This window comes from Tursiops truncatus, chromosome 11, assembly GCF_011762595.2.
Source record: "Tursiops truncatus isolate mTurTru1 chromosome 11, mTurTru1.mat.Y, whole genome shotgun sequence".
Lineage (NCBI taxonomy): Eukaryota > Metazoa > Chordata > Mammalia > Artiodactyla > Delphinidae > Tursiops > Tursiops truncatus.
Window position 1 is genome coordinate 40,206,777 of NC_047044.1, and position 13,913 is coordinate 40,220,689.

Below are 13,913 nucleotides of genomic sequence, written 5' to 3' on the forward strand. Positions count from 1 at the left end.
AACAGAGCTTCTAACTTAGTTGAGCCAATGTAACTTTGTATTTTTTAAATTATTTCCAGGCTCCTCCAAATTGTATAGGCTTCAAAAATTCACAAAACCTGGATCTTATCCAGCCAAGACTAACTCCATCAGAGTTCTCTATTATTTAGGCTACTTCACTTGGGGAACAGGACAGATTTACTCCCCACTGAGGTCCCCACAGCAACCTTTAGCAATAAGGCTTCAACAGTAGCACTGGCATTGAAACTGGCATTGAAAATCACTGAGCTACCAAAATCCCAAAAGTACCCATTTTTACAATAAGAAACAGACAAAAATAACAAGTAAAACTTTTTTTCAAATTACTTCCATTGAAGTTGTTTCTTCCTGAAATATTATTTCCTGATTTCTTTACCCATTAGAATTCTCCTATACACACATGTGATCTTCTTTTAGGCCCTGTATAAATCTTTACAGTTAAGTTAGTTGTTCCCATAAATCTAGTAATTCAATTATTTGTGGTGTTAAAGTTTATTTGTCTCTTATTCCTCCATAGGAGAACTCATGTCTTAGTCATGTTTGTTTTCCCAATCCTTGGCATGCTTGGCATTTATAACGTACCTGGCAATGATTACTGAAAAGATGGATGGAAGAATAAAACCGTATCTCACAATAATCCTGAGTTTATTAAGCATCACTACAGTCACCTCACAAAAAAGGGAACTAAGGGACAACGCAAACAACAAAATAACGGCAGTGCAGAGGCCAGGATTAATTTTTTCTACTTCCTAGAACACTTACCTGCTCATATCTCATGCTGTCTTTGAAGAAATATTCTAAGGGCTAGTCTAAGACGTGGCATTAAATTCAAGTGTGCATGTGGTCTGTGGTTTCCCTAGGAGCCAGAATATAGTAGCAACAAGAGAAATTAGATAGAGAAAGAAAGCTGTGGAAGGGGTCAAGGAAAGTTGTTTTGTTTTATTTTAAATTAAGATTACAGAGATGGCAGCATCCTGTGGGGCTAAAGAGAGTGGTTTGGTATAGAGGGAGATAAGGTAGAAAAGAAAGTAATCCAAGGAAAAGTGAAGTAAATAGGTATAAAATGCCGTACATGGGTAGATATGGTGGCAGGGGTTTGTGAAATTCTTTTCTCTCTGCTTAAATTTTTTTTAGTGACATCAAGGTCATCAGTTAAGAGAAGGGATGGGAGAAGTGGCACTGTAGCTTTGTAAAGAAGAGATAAGGTATAAAATTGTCATCTAAGAACAATCTCAAGTTCTTAGATGACAAAAAATGAGTAAATGCGCCAGAGAAATACAGAATGATTGCCGGGCAGCATTAACTACTCACTTGAAGTTGGTGGCCATGAATGTAAAGCGAATCACATCAACACGTGATGTGTTTTTCTCCAGGTTCATTCATTGCTGGTATGGACTAGGTGGAGACCTGAATGTTACTAGGTCTGTGGTTTCATCCAATGAGAACAATGAAGTGAAAGAGGTGTAAGGGAGTAAAGGGTATATGTAAAAGTAAAATCACATTCAGTCACTATAGGAATTCATCTGATTAAGGAAGGAAGAAAGGATATGTAGAGTTTGGTGAGGGTAAGTAATGGTGGTGGGATCAATAAATTGCAAATCTTAGTAGGACCAGTGTCAGAGTCAGAGAATGAAAGGAAGGGCATTGAAAGGATAGGAGGATGTCATCAGCAAGAGTGGGATGCATGGAAGTGAGATTATAGAGAAGCTGCAGATTCCGACGGTGCCCAGATGTAGGGTATGAACAGGAGAATAAGTAGCTCAAGGAGGGATTAGAAGGCAAGATCATTAGAAGAAAGGTCAGGGTATGCCAGCTCTGCTCTTGTCACTGGCCTACTTCCCTATGACTGTCATCCTCTCATCACTGGTCCACCAGTATACTCTCATCTACATTTCTCCAATTATGGTACTCAATTTATAGCTTTCTAATCATAAATATCTTTCTTTCATGAAATCTCAAGTTTGCATTGAGAGAAATTTTCGGTACTCCACTATAGACTCATTTTAAACAAATGATCGTAGGAATGACATAATCAGATAAGCCTCATTTCAGCACTTATGTGCTGTTTTCTTTCTTTTATTTCTATCTAAATCATAGATTCAAATCTATGATTCTATATCAATACTTATTGACATAAATTAATATTATACCTTCTAATAAATCCATCAGACTATTGTATTATGTTAAAGTCTAGTTTATTTTTCACTTTCAAATATTCTATTAAAAATCAGAACATTAAATGGAAATTAAGAATGTTTTTTCCAGTTTTACTGAGATATAATTGGCATGTAGCAGTGTATTAGTTTAAGGTGTATAACATAATGACGTGACTTACATAAATGGAAATACTAATTGGATGTATAAAAAATGATTAAATGGTCAAAAGAATAAGAAACTGGAGGAAAAAAGATCAAACATGGGTTACTGATTCAATCAGAGATACTAAGCAATATACTAATTTCAGAAAAACAAGGTTTCTTTGTGAAAATCACATAATTAGAATTCAAAGTGTACTTAAATGCATTTTCTCCTACAGATTTGAGCTCTAGTATTTTGTAGGCATAGTGATACTAATTGAAGACATGCATGAGTAAAGAAATGTGTGAAACGTTCCACACTATGTTTAAATAATATCTAGTCACAATACAGATACATATCATCACTCACCAAGGGGCTCTCGGGAGCCAGGGAAAACCAACACTTTCTCCAAGTGCTTGAAAAATCTACAAGTATCCCTATAGCTATGCCTTGCATTACCATTTCTGCCCTTACCCTGAACTGGCCCACTGTCATCTCCACATGAAAACTCTGAAGCCTATGATACCACTGATGTTAATTCCAGAAGGAACCCTTGGGATGTGGTGCTGTCATTGTTGCCAATATCCATTGATGGATACTGCGGTAACTGCTAATGCTCGCCAAAGTGTTTCAAGTCTGCTTAAGTGAGGAAGTTTCTTAACCTCCAAATTTGTGATATGGCTACGCGCATGAGCTTCAGAGCAATACTTTGAGTTCTAGGAGTACTATAGTAATTTTTAAAATTTAAATAGTTCTTTTCGTTTTTTCCTTAGGAATATACAAGGGCTGAGTCAGAGACTTATTGGACCAAAAGACATACCTCTACTGCCATGCATTCTTATACTTGGAAACACATAAAATGTTCTTAAACTGTCTTTCCCCTTGGAAGCAGTATATCACGTTAAGAGCCTACTTAGTTCCTATATTATACGTTATAGAGGTCCATATGGACCTATATATAATAAAATTATACCAGAGGGCTTCCATATGTGCCTTGGCCTATCCGGATCCTAGGAGAAATAGTGGACTAAAGCTGAGAATCTGACAGATTGGGTCTGGAGTATGTATATGTCATTTTTCTTACATTATTTATATATAATGAAATATTTCCATAATTAGATTTTTCCCAGAACACACATTTGGAGCCACTATGTAGAAATGTTCAAAATAACACAGAATTGTAGACAGAGCAGGGTTGGAGGCCTTGGAAATTTTACATTGCCATCTGATCATTAATATTTTTTTAAATCTCTAGATATATTCAAGAACTGCCTTATTAACAATAGAAGATTCTCCAGGTCTTCTCTGATAGTATTCAACTAGACTGAGGGCAACCATGACTTAAAATCTCAGCCTCTGAGAGCACTACCGTTCTTTACAGAATTCATTACAGAGCAACAGAGACCATTCTAAGCAGAACAGTCAAATACCTAAGCATCTCTGAAGCATGAAATGTACACAGTCCATTTATGCCTAAGGGAAAACAGTATAGCATAAATATGATTTAATAAAAAGACTTATGGAGAGATCATAAAAATTCTGAGTTTGACCTACCCACCAATCAGGTCACTTACCGGATATCTCCTCTAGGCACTGCTTAGCTGTCTTACTGTATGATAAATCCATCTTAGTAGGACTGGTACAGGAATCGGCAGATGGTAAAGAGGTACCTTCATTTTCTGAATGTGCTCTGAAATTAACCAAGAAGACAGAAATACCAATTGCTGTCACCAGCGGCTCATCAAAGTTCTCTAGTACAAGAAGAAATCAATGTATTGAAAGTTTTCTATGAAGGTAAGTGAGCATTTCTTTATGTCTGGGACATTCCAAAGCTGTCTATCTACAGGAGAATTTCCTTACTTTTCATATACAACCCAAGTTGTAGTGAGGTATTAAATCAGATTTCTTAGACTTTTCTAAGTTTGAAAGCTTGTAATTACCAATAATTGACTGCACTTTTTCTGGGCAAAAGACTAGAAAAGATTCCTTTTTTTTTTGCTGTCTTAGAGGAAGTCTGGCTAAACTGTGTTCTTCTGAGAATGATAAAAGCACCGAAAACACCCCTAAAATTATTTTTTCCATGCACATTCTATAAAATATATCCTAAAATACAAAGTATAAGTAAAATAAATATTGACTTTGCTATGGGGTATAAATGTCACTATGATGTCTTGATTTCAGAAAAATTAAAGTCAATCAAAAACAATTTCTCATTCTGACAACCCCCTTTTATAATACGTTTTATAGTTGTGTATATATGTTCATGGGTATATATTTGTGTGTGTGATTAACATGTAAAGAGTAGGTCTAATCAAATAAAAAGCACTCCACAGAGGGACTGCATACGTTTTGATATTCCAATCTTCATGCATTGCTTCTTCCTTTTATGCACAGGCAAACGTTTTAAGAGGCACTATCTTTCCTTATGCAGCTTCAAAATCTACATATATTTGGTCAAAAACACCACATCTTTAGAAAGTCCACAGCGTGAACTACAAGAGAAAGAAGGAGACAAGACAATACAGCATTGTACACTGGACTTTGTTCTTTATAGTTATCTCATTTGCTTGGAGTCCCATTCCTAGTACTGAGTTTGGACCATGGCAAGTGATCACTAAATATTTCTTACTTTAAAAAAATCTAAAGAGAATATTTATACGTGAAAGAAAAATTCAGTTAATCTTTAAATCAATTTTTGCTTACTATGTTACTTTTATTCTAAATCCTGGTTTTGTTTGAGAGAAAATAAAGTGTAATCATTGATGCCAGAAATATTTTCTATTTATCTAATGGATCTAAAAACTCTGAAACGCTCATTAGGATTTTAATAAATCATGGAAAACTATATGCTGTATGTATGTATGTATGTATATAGGAATTGACATATTAATGCAAGAATTCATACAAAGCTGTGCCTTGACCTCCAGTGGTTTCTGGCAGACATTCCTAGCTTATTGTAACTTAAAACTAAATATAAGGAACACAGCAAGATTCAGAAGAGGACATGCTGTTCGAATGACAGGATATACCATTAAGGCCAGTAAAAATTTCAATGTTGTGAACATCAACAGACGTTTTTAGTCTTCACCTTCCTTGATATCTTGGTAGCATTTAGAATAGAAGACCATTCCTCCCTTCATGAAACTCTCCTTCCTTGGCTTCTACAATAAAAATTTTCCAGTTTGTTCCCCGTTCTCTCTGGATGCTACTTTTTTTCTCTTTGTTCTCTTTTACCCAATCATTAAATGTCATGGTTGTCGGTAGTAAAAAAAGAAGGGCAAAAGTTGGGGGTTCCTCAAAGCAATATCCTAAGCTTCTTCCAGTTTGCATTGTACAGTCTCTCCAGACGATCTCAAACATACCCATTGTATTAGTGATTGCCTATCCACATATGAAGTCCAAATTCAAACTCTAACCCAGAACTTTTCTCTGAATTCCAGATGTGAATCATAACTGTCTAATAGACATTACCTCTTGATTATCGCAGAGATAACTCAAACCCATCTTGTACAGAACTGAACTTGTGATATTTTCCCAACAAACCTGGTCCTTGTTCATAGTGCCCCTGGGTGAAACCTTTAGGGAGCCTAAGAGGCTTTGCATGGTCTGATCTCTGTCTGCCTCTCCAGTGTCATCTTGCACTGGACTCCCCTTATCTCTCTCCCTTGTGGTCACAAGAATCTTCTACCCACATCCTATAGCTCCTGGCCTCAACAGGTCCTTTCTACTTGAATATTTTCCTTCCCACGACATCCAATTAAATTTCTCCCTTCAAGTCTCAGCTCAAGTGACTCTTTCTTAAAGAACAATTACAAATTTTCAGGTGAAGTCCCAAGTTACAAATACTTATTTCTCCCTGTACCTATCTTGAGCACTTCATACTCTCGTAACATGACATTTGTGTAATTATTTGATAAATGTTCATCTTCCAAACTAGAGTCCATTCTCGATGTTTAAGCTCATCATTGCACCCCAATGCCTAGCCACATGTCTAGCAGATATGCTGCACTCTGCAAATATTTGATAACTGAATGTATAAATCTTATCAGTAGTGATCATAAAACAGTGTCATTATTGGGTAAAGCACACAGAAGGAAGCACGGTATAATGGTACATGCTCTGCATTTGGTTGTAAAACTTAGCTCTCTCGCTAAACAGTTATTAACTCATGTGACCTTGCTAAGTGACTTAGCCTCTCTGAACCTCAATTTGCTTATGTGTAAAAGGCAAAGAAAAATATGCTCCTCACAAAATAATTGTGAGCTCAAGTGTTATTATTACCAAAGGCCTGGAAAGGCATTCTCCTGAGGCATGTGGGATTCTGGTCAACGTTATAATGTGGGGAATATATCCGGCTCTCTGGGCTGTTTCTTTTCTTCTCTGGCCCCCAGGGTCTCCTATGTCCCCTGTCTACTGCCCCTCCCCACTCACTTCTAAAGTTCATTATCATCTATTCTTCCACTTGGGCTCTTTTCTTGTGAGCCACTGCACCTCCCTGGCTTATTCCTTAGCCTAATGTCCATGAACGAGGGGAAAAAATTCCTCTGAAGATTTCTAAGGATTGTTACTTGCTGAAGCCATTTAAATGGAGAGTATGTAGTAAGATAGGACACCCCAGGGAAAGCTTACTGGCTGCTTGCCAAGAAGCCTCAGAGAGGCATGGTGCCTGGGTGAACTGGCTGGGAGCCAGGGTTGGCCTACAGTCATACAGGCTCAGAATTCACAGACTGGTTTCTCAGATGCTGAGTCACATAAAGTAGTTCACTGGGATGGCTGTCTAAAGCCCAATGCCAACTGATTTTTACTAGAACAAGACCAGAGCAATTACAGGAACCAGAATACTTGTAGCTATGTTAGTTATAAAGATGCAGAGCATCTCCCTCTAGGAAAATCTCTATGGAGCAAAAGAATATTCAGAATGTGTTTTGGGAGTAGACTTTTTTCTTTGCTGCAAATATACAGATCTTAAAAAATATTTCTCAGTGTGCGGCTATCTTTCTCAGTGTATGAAACCTAGTACTCAATTCCATTGTCTAAGTCCCCACCCTCTGATAAAAAAGTATTCAAACTTTGGTCTTGGAAACCTTTGTTTTACTTTGTTTTTTAATGTGGCAGTGAACATTTCTGGCTGATTTGTTCTTTAACTTCTTTTTTTAGTTTAGGTCACAAGAGAAAATCTTATTTATACCGTATTTTCAAGTTCTTTGGTATATGTTTCACAGTGTTCCCTATCTGAGTTACCTACATTAGAAATGATAGGGCAACAGATTGATCAAGGGAAGGAACATGGTGAAGTTAAACTTCAAATAATTATAAAAAGATCTCAGAAATTATCTTTGGATTGTATTCACATGTAAATGGGTCCAGATCCCCTGCTCTCTATATGTTACAAGACATCGATTTCCCCAGGATTTCTACCTCATTATTTTTTAAAGTGGAATAAGAGTTTAACTCCAGTCTCTAGAGGGACAATCAAAGGTAACTGGTAAAGATTTAACTTTTATATAAATGATCAAAGAAGTTCAGTTTAATCTCTGAAGGCTCTAAGCATGTCCTCTACTTTTGTGCATGCTTCATTCCAGTAAAATAACAGGTTTTGGGGTTGATTCATAAAACAATTTACGAAGACTTCAGAATCAATAGTGTTTTCTAACCAAAAGGTAGATATTGCAGTGGCATCATTCACTGTTCCCATGTAAACCAATACTGCATTCCTCTCATATTGACTGGGAAAAGGAAAAAATGATTCAAAATATTTAGAAGACATCATCCTGTGCAGACTATCTTACTGTGCATTCACAACATGGTCAACATGTTATAAGCACTTACTGAAACTGTAAGATAGGGCATTGCAAAAACACCATTTAATTTATTTAGAGTTCTAATAAGCTAGTGCTAGTGTCTGTTACTAAGAGTCCTAGTAGCCAGAGGTCTAGGTTTCACCAATAATTAACATAAAAGCTAGTTCCTGTTTATGTGCACTTACTATATGCCAAGTACTATGCCTAGTGTTTTATCTAGGGCATATCACTCAAACTTCACAACAATTGTGTTGCTATGGACTGAATATCTGTTTCCTCCCAAAATTCATGTGTTGAAACCTAACCCCCAATGTGATGATGCTAGGAGGTGGCGCCTTTGGGAGGTGATTAGGTCATGAGGATAGAGCCCTCATGCATAGGATTAGTGCCATTACAAAACAGACCCTGGAGAGCTCCCTTGCCCCTCCTGCCATGTGAGGGCACAGTGAAAAGATGGTCATCTATGAACCGGGAAGCAGGAGCTCACCAGATACCAAATCTACTGGCACTTCGATCTTAGACTTTCCAGCCTCCAGGATTATGAGAAATAAATGTTTGTTGCGTCAGCCACCTAGTCTATGGTATTCCTGTTAGAGCAGCTGGAACAGACTAAGACACCTGTAATTTAGGTGCTGTGGATTAACTGAGGCTTCTAGAGATGTAATAATTTGCCCTGTGTAACAAGCTGGGAGATACTTAACCTGTACTTAAATCTGGAAGCTTCTAAATATTGTTTTATTAACCACTACCCTACAATTTAATTCCATTTAATTCCAAATGTCTCTGGACACTGAGCATGTTAATGTATGTGATGTCTCCTTAGCTGACAGATAGCTTAGTCACTAAGTTATTAACAGACAGTATTTGAATGTGACAATACCCAATGGCCTAACCTTAATTTTACTCTTTACTACCTTAAATTTTTACTCCTAAGAAAAGGAAGCTATTATACATGCCATTTAAAGGAATTCAGCAATACACCTAGATACTAGCAATCTTCAGATTTCCAATTTCATAAATAGGGGTGTTGCATATTGGTTTATATTAAAAATATAGCCATGTGAATTCATCTTGATACGGCTATACTAGTCACAGATGTGGACACAAACAAAACTGGTTTGAGTCAGCAACAATAACTAATGGTCTTAGAGTTCCTGCTTTATAAACCCAACCTAAAAGAAAGACAAACAAGTTATCTTTCCCAAACCAGCTCTCTCTTTCTTGGTGGGAAGGAAGACAGGTGACAGCCAGGGCCAAGGCCAGGAATCTGTCAGAGTGAAGAGTAGCCCAGTGTGGATGAGAGATTTGTTAGATTTGTATGCTGGGGGTTGGGGGGCTGAGCAAATAAGAAAACATATTGAGTATAATGGGAGCCAGGTTTCTCAGTTGACAAAGGAAGGTGCAAGTATGGAAAGGAGAAAGCAAGAATAAACTCTGTGTGTTGATTTGGAATTGGAGGCACTGTGAATTTACGGTTATATACCCATCTCTCTCTCTCTCTCTCTCTCATAGATAGCTCGTTGATATTGAGATAAATATGTGTGTAGGGACTTCCCTGGTGGCGCAGTGGTTAAGAATCCGCCTGCCAATGCAGGCTGGATGGGATCAAGCCCTGATCCGGGAAGATCCCACATGCCACGGAGCAACTAAGCCCGTGCGCCACAACTACTGAGCCTGCGCTCTAGAGTCCGCGAGCCACAGCTACTGAGCCCGCGTGCTGCAACTACTGAAGCCCGTGTGCCTACAGCCCGTGCTCCACAACAAGAGAAGCCACCGCAATGAGAAGCCCGCGCACTGCAATGAAGAGTAGTCCCCACTCTACGCAACTAGAGAAAGCCCGCGCGCAGCAATGATGACCCAACGCAGCCAAAAATAAATTAATAAATTAATTTTTAAAAAAGGAAATAGGTTTGCAAAAATATGTGTGTGTCTGTATGAGTGTGTGTGTGTGTGTGTGTGTACCTACATATATTTTACTATTTTAGGAAAGCTAGGAGCAGTGAGATCTGGTTCCTAAATATTACTCTTCACAAAAGAAATCAGGGCACCTTAGATAAAAGCTGAAGCCAAGGCAGTGAGAGAACAAGGTGAGCCTAGATTACCTTGAGCCAAAAAGAAACAAAGTTCTCAAAGAATAATGGGGCAGAAGCCAGCTTGAAGGGCATCCCAGCAACCAAATCTGGGAAATTCTAAACATCAAAATAAATAGTCATATTGATGGATTATAATCCACTGAAGACAGTAGGAATCCATTAGTCCACAAAATTCAAAGAGGGCGAGAGGGAAAGAGCACAGGAGAAGGAAAAGGAGGAGGGGGGAGGGGGAAGGAGAAGGAGGGAGGGGGGAGGAGGAGAAAAATAAGAAAGGGACATCATTTTCTTAAAGTTGAATGGCAAGGCATAAATGCAGAAGGAATAATGGAATTAGAAATCACATGACATCCATTGGAGTAAACTATTAATTTAGGCAAGAAACATCAATGGATGCTAAAACCTATGGGTGAAAGCAGACCCACTATGGCAAACATCATCCCAATCAAGCAATCAAATTCAACACCACCAGAAAGGGGAATATCAATAATGTTGATACCTGGTAGAAAGGCAATGGAAAAGCACAGTATCATTTCTGTGACATTATATATATATAAATATATATACACTTATATACATATATCTGCAATCACGAGAAAATATCAGGCAAACCCACATTAAGAAACAGTCTATAAAATGCTTGCCTTCAACATATCAATGTCACGGAAGTCAAGGAAAGATTAAAGCACTGTTCCAGATCGAGGGATGTTAGGAAGACATGACGACTGGGTACAACGTTCATCCTGAATCGCTAAAAGTGCTATCTCTGGGACAATTTGTGAAACTTGAAAAAGGTCTCTGGGTGCTCTGAGTTAAATGTATATGGGAGTTCTTTGTACGATTCTTGCAAATTTTCTGTAACGTTAACAGCTTTTCCAAGAGAAGATAAAATACAGAAAAAAGAAACAGTTGTGGTTTGGTTGGGCAATCTGGCGCTGAACCTCGTAAGCTAAATACAGAAAGGGCAGTTTATCAAGCTTCTCTGTGGGGAGAATGCCAACTCATAGCAGTCTTCTACACAACAGACCCTCTTCCAGCATTGGCTCTGCATTCCAGCTTAAAAATACTGCTGTGTGAGGGAGCTTAAACTGCTACCCAATGCACAGATATACATCCAACCCAGCAAAAGACAAGTTTGCAAGACAAGCATTCAGTAAGCTTTAGTTTGTGCTGATAACCAATTATGCCCAGTTCACATAAAACCACAATTGCAGTATAATCTGTAATAATAGCTGCAGGGCTTACAAAAGCTTTATCTGCAAGACGGTTCTATGCTCCATGTTTCAAAATTCATAGACTCACAGATCCGCCTACTGAATCTACTGGTTCAACAAATAAGCCAAACTTAAAACCATGTGAGTAAGCATTTTCAAAACTAATGTTTTGTATTCTTTGCCTTTCAGAATATAATATATTCAAGGGCCAATTTTCCATGTCACTTTCTAGGTGAATCTGAAATCTCACAAAAACTGTTACAACAATCTTTCCTGAGAACCCTTGATGCTGTTATATAAGACACATCATATTATACCAATTATATATATACATATACATATGAGTAACAAAAGGAAACCTCTAAATTCAGACTTTCTTGACCTAATTTTACAAATCAAGTGTGTACAGAGGGTTTCTGCTTATATTTAATTAATGGGTCTAAGAAGCACAATGATTTTCTTCTCTGTTTAACAATGTTTTGCCTTATCTAAAGGTTGGGTTCCTTTTTTTCCTTCTGTGAACTGTCCTCACCCTGATTCTCTCCCTTTGCCTTTAGATGTTTGCGTTATGTCCAATGCACTGATTTCTTGACATTTACTACAAATGGTCAGAAAATAACAAAGAGCATGTAGACCTCAAACTAGCAAGTTATGAATCTGGTTAGTAGCTATTTTGAAATTTATTGGGGGCTGTTAAAAATACTGAGGTTTAGAGAAAATGTGCACGTCTTTCTTTCCTCCTTGACTCAGGAATCACTTCACAACTTTACTTCACATATCTCTGAAGCACAAGAAGCCACTTTCTCTGATTCCAACAACTAGCGGTCATTTTCCATGTTTTGAAGTCTCAGTATACCAAATCTGGTTCACTGCTTGGGGGGTTTACACTTCCTGCTTCATTCTGTAGTCATGTTTCAGTCAGTCTCTTGCCTACTACATTGTGGACCATGGAAGGGAAATAACATATGGGATGTGTGATGTTTCACTCTAACCCTGATGCCTTACACGGTAAATGTATTTAGTAGGTAGTCGAAAGAGGAAAAGAATAAGTGAATGAAGGTCCCGAAGAGAAGATATGGTTTCATTCTATAAACATTTTAAAGCCATTTATATTTCAACTAAACCCTACCATTTATAGGAATAAAAGACTTCTGAATTTTTCTTATTCCACTGTACATTTTTGGTAGTGTTTCTATTCTTCTATAGCAGATGAGTCTAACCCATGATGATGGTGTTTCATTCAACAATTTTTAGTTGGTTCCTATTGTAGGTAGGCTCTGTCCTGGGCAATTACGCTACTAAATAAAAAAAGACAAGATGCTTGTTTTTCAATGAGCTTATGTTATAGTCGGAGGTGGCTGAAATCACACTTGTTAATAAGTAAACAAAAACCCAGTGGATGGTGATAACCTCTATGAATAAAATACAAGGGGACAATGGCGTATAATTCTGGCAAAAGGCATTGTGAGTGTTCCTTCAGACTAGATGGTTGGAAACGGCTTGTGTGAAGAAGTAGCATGTAAGCAGAATTCTGATGAGAAGAAGGAGGCTGCTTTTTTTTTTTTTTTTTTTTTTGTGGTACGTGGGCCTCTCACTGTTGTGGCCTCTCCTGCTGCGGAGCACAGGCTCCGGACGCGCAGGCTCAGCGGCCATGGCTCACGGGCCCAGCCGCTCCGCGGCATGTGGGATCCTCCCGGACCAGGGCACGAACCCGTGTCCCCTGCATCGGCAGGCTGACTCTCAACCACTGCGCCACCTGGGAAGTCCCAGGAGGCTGCTTTGATCCAGAAGAGAGTCCTTATACACAGAGAGAATATCTATGACAAAGTCCCCAAAGCAGGACAGGTTAGTTTGTTAAGAAACAGAATGAAGGCAGGGAGGCAGTGAGCGTAGTTTAAGGGCTAGAGAGAGGTGCGGATTATGTAGGAACTTGTAGGGCTTGGTAAGATGCTTAGGTTTTACTTTTCAAGTGTAATGTAAAGCCAGTAGATGGTCTCATGAATTTAAATGACATACACTTTATACTTTTAAAAGATTAGAGCCCCTGCTGTGTGAAGGATACTACCAGAAAGGATCAAAAGTGAATGCTGGAAGACTCGTTGGAAACTAGGTGAAAATTGGTGGTGCCCTGATCACGGGAAGGCAGGGTGGAAATGGAAAGAAATGCCCAACTGAGGGTATGTTTTGCAGCAAGAGCCAACAGGACTAGCTGAAAATAAGATGTGTTGGGAGGGAGTGAGCGAAGAGAAGAACAAAGTATGGATTCATTCCAAATTTTCTTCCCAGTCTCCCATTCAAGTAATCATGAATTCTAACCTCTAGTCTTTAGCAGTTTTAGTTACTAGCATTTTGCATAGCACTTCGTAATTTGCCTGTTATTTTTTCCAACATGCTTGGATTGTAAAATTGTAGAATGTCATATTTGGATGATGCCATAACATTCCTCCTTCCACCTGACAAATTCTAACTCATCCTTTAAGTCTCATCTCTTC

General features: G+C 38.3%; 1 protein-coding gene across 5 annotated transcripts in view; it reads right to left on the reverse strand.

Annotated features, from left to right (window-relative positions):
• The window catches only part of NAV3 (neuron navigator 3), an 839,545-nt gene that overhangs the window by 166,162 nt on the left and 659,470 nt on the right, over positions 1 to 13,913 (reverse strand). For all 5 annotated transcript variants that reach the window (XM_073788380.1, XM_073788379.1, XM_033866303.2 and 2 more), the window contains one exon: positions 3,891 to 4,006. In XM_073788380.1, the coding sequence (XP_073644481.1) occupies positions 3,891 to 4,006 (116 nt within the window). The remainder of the gene's footprint in view (positions 1 to 3,890; positions 4,007 to 13,913) is intronic.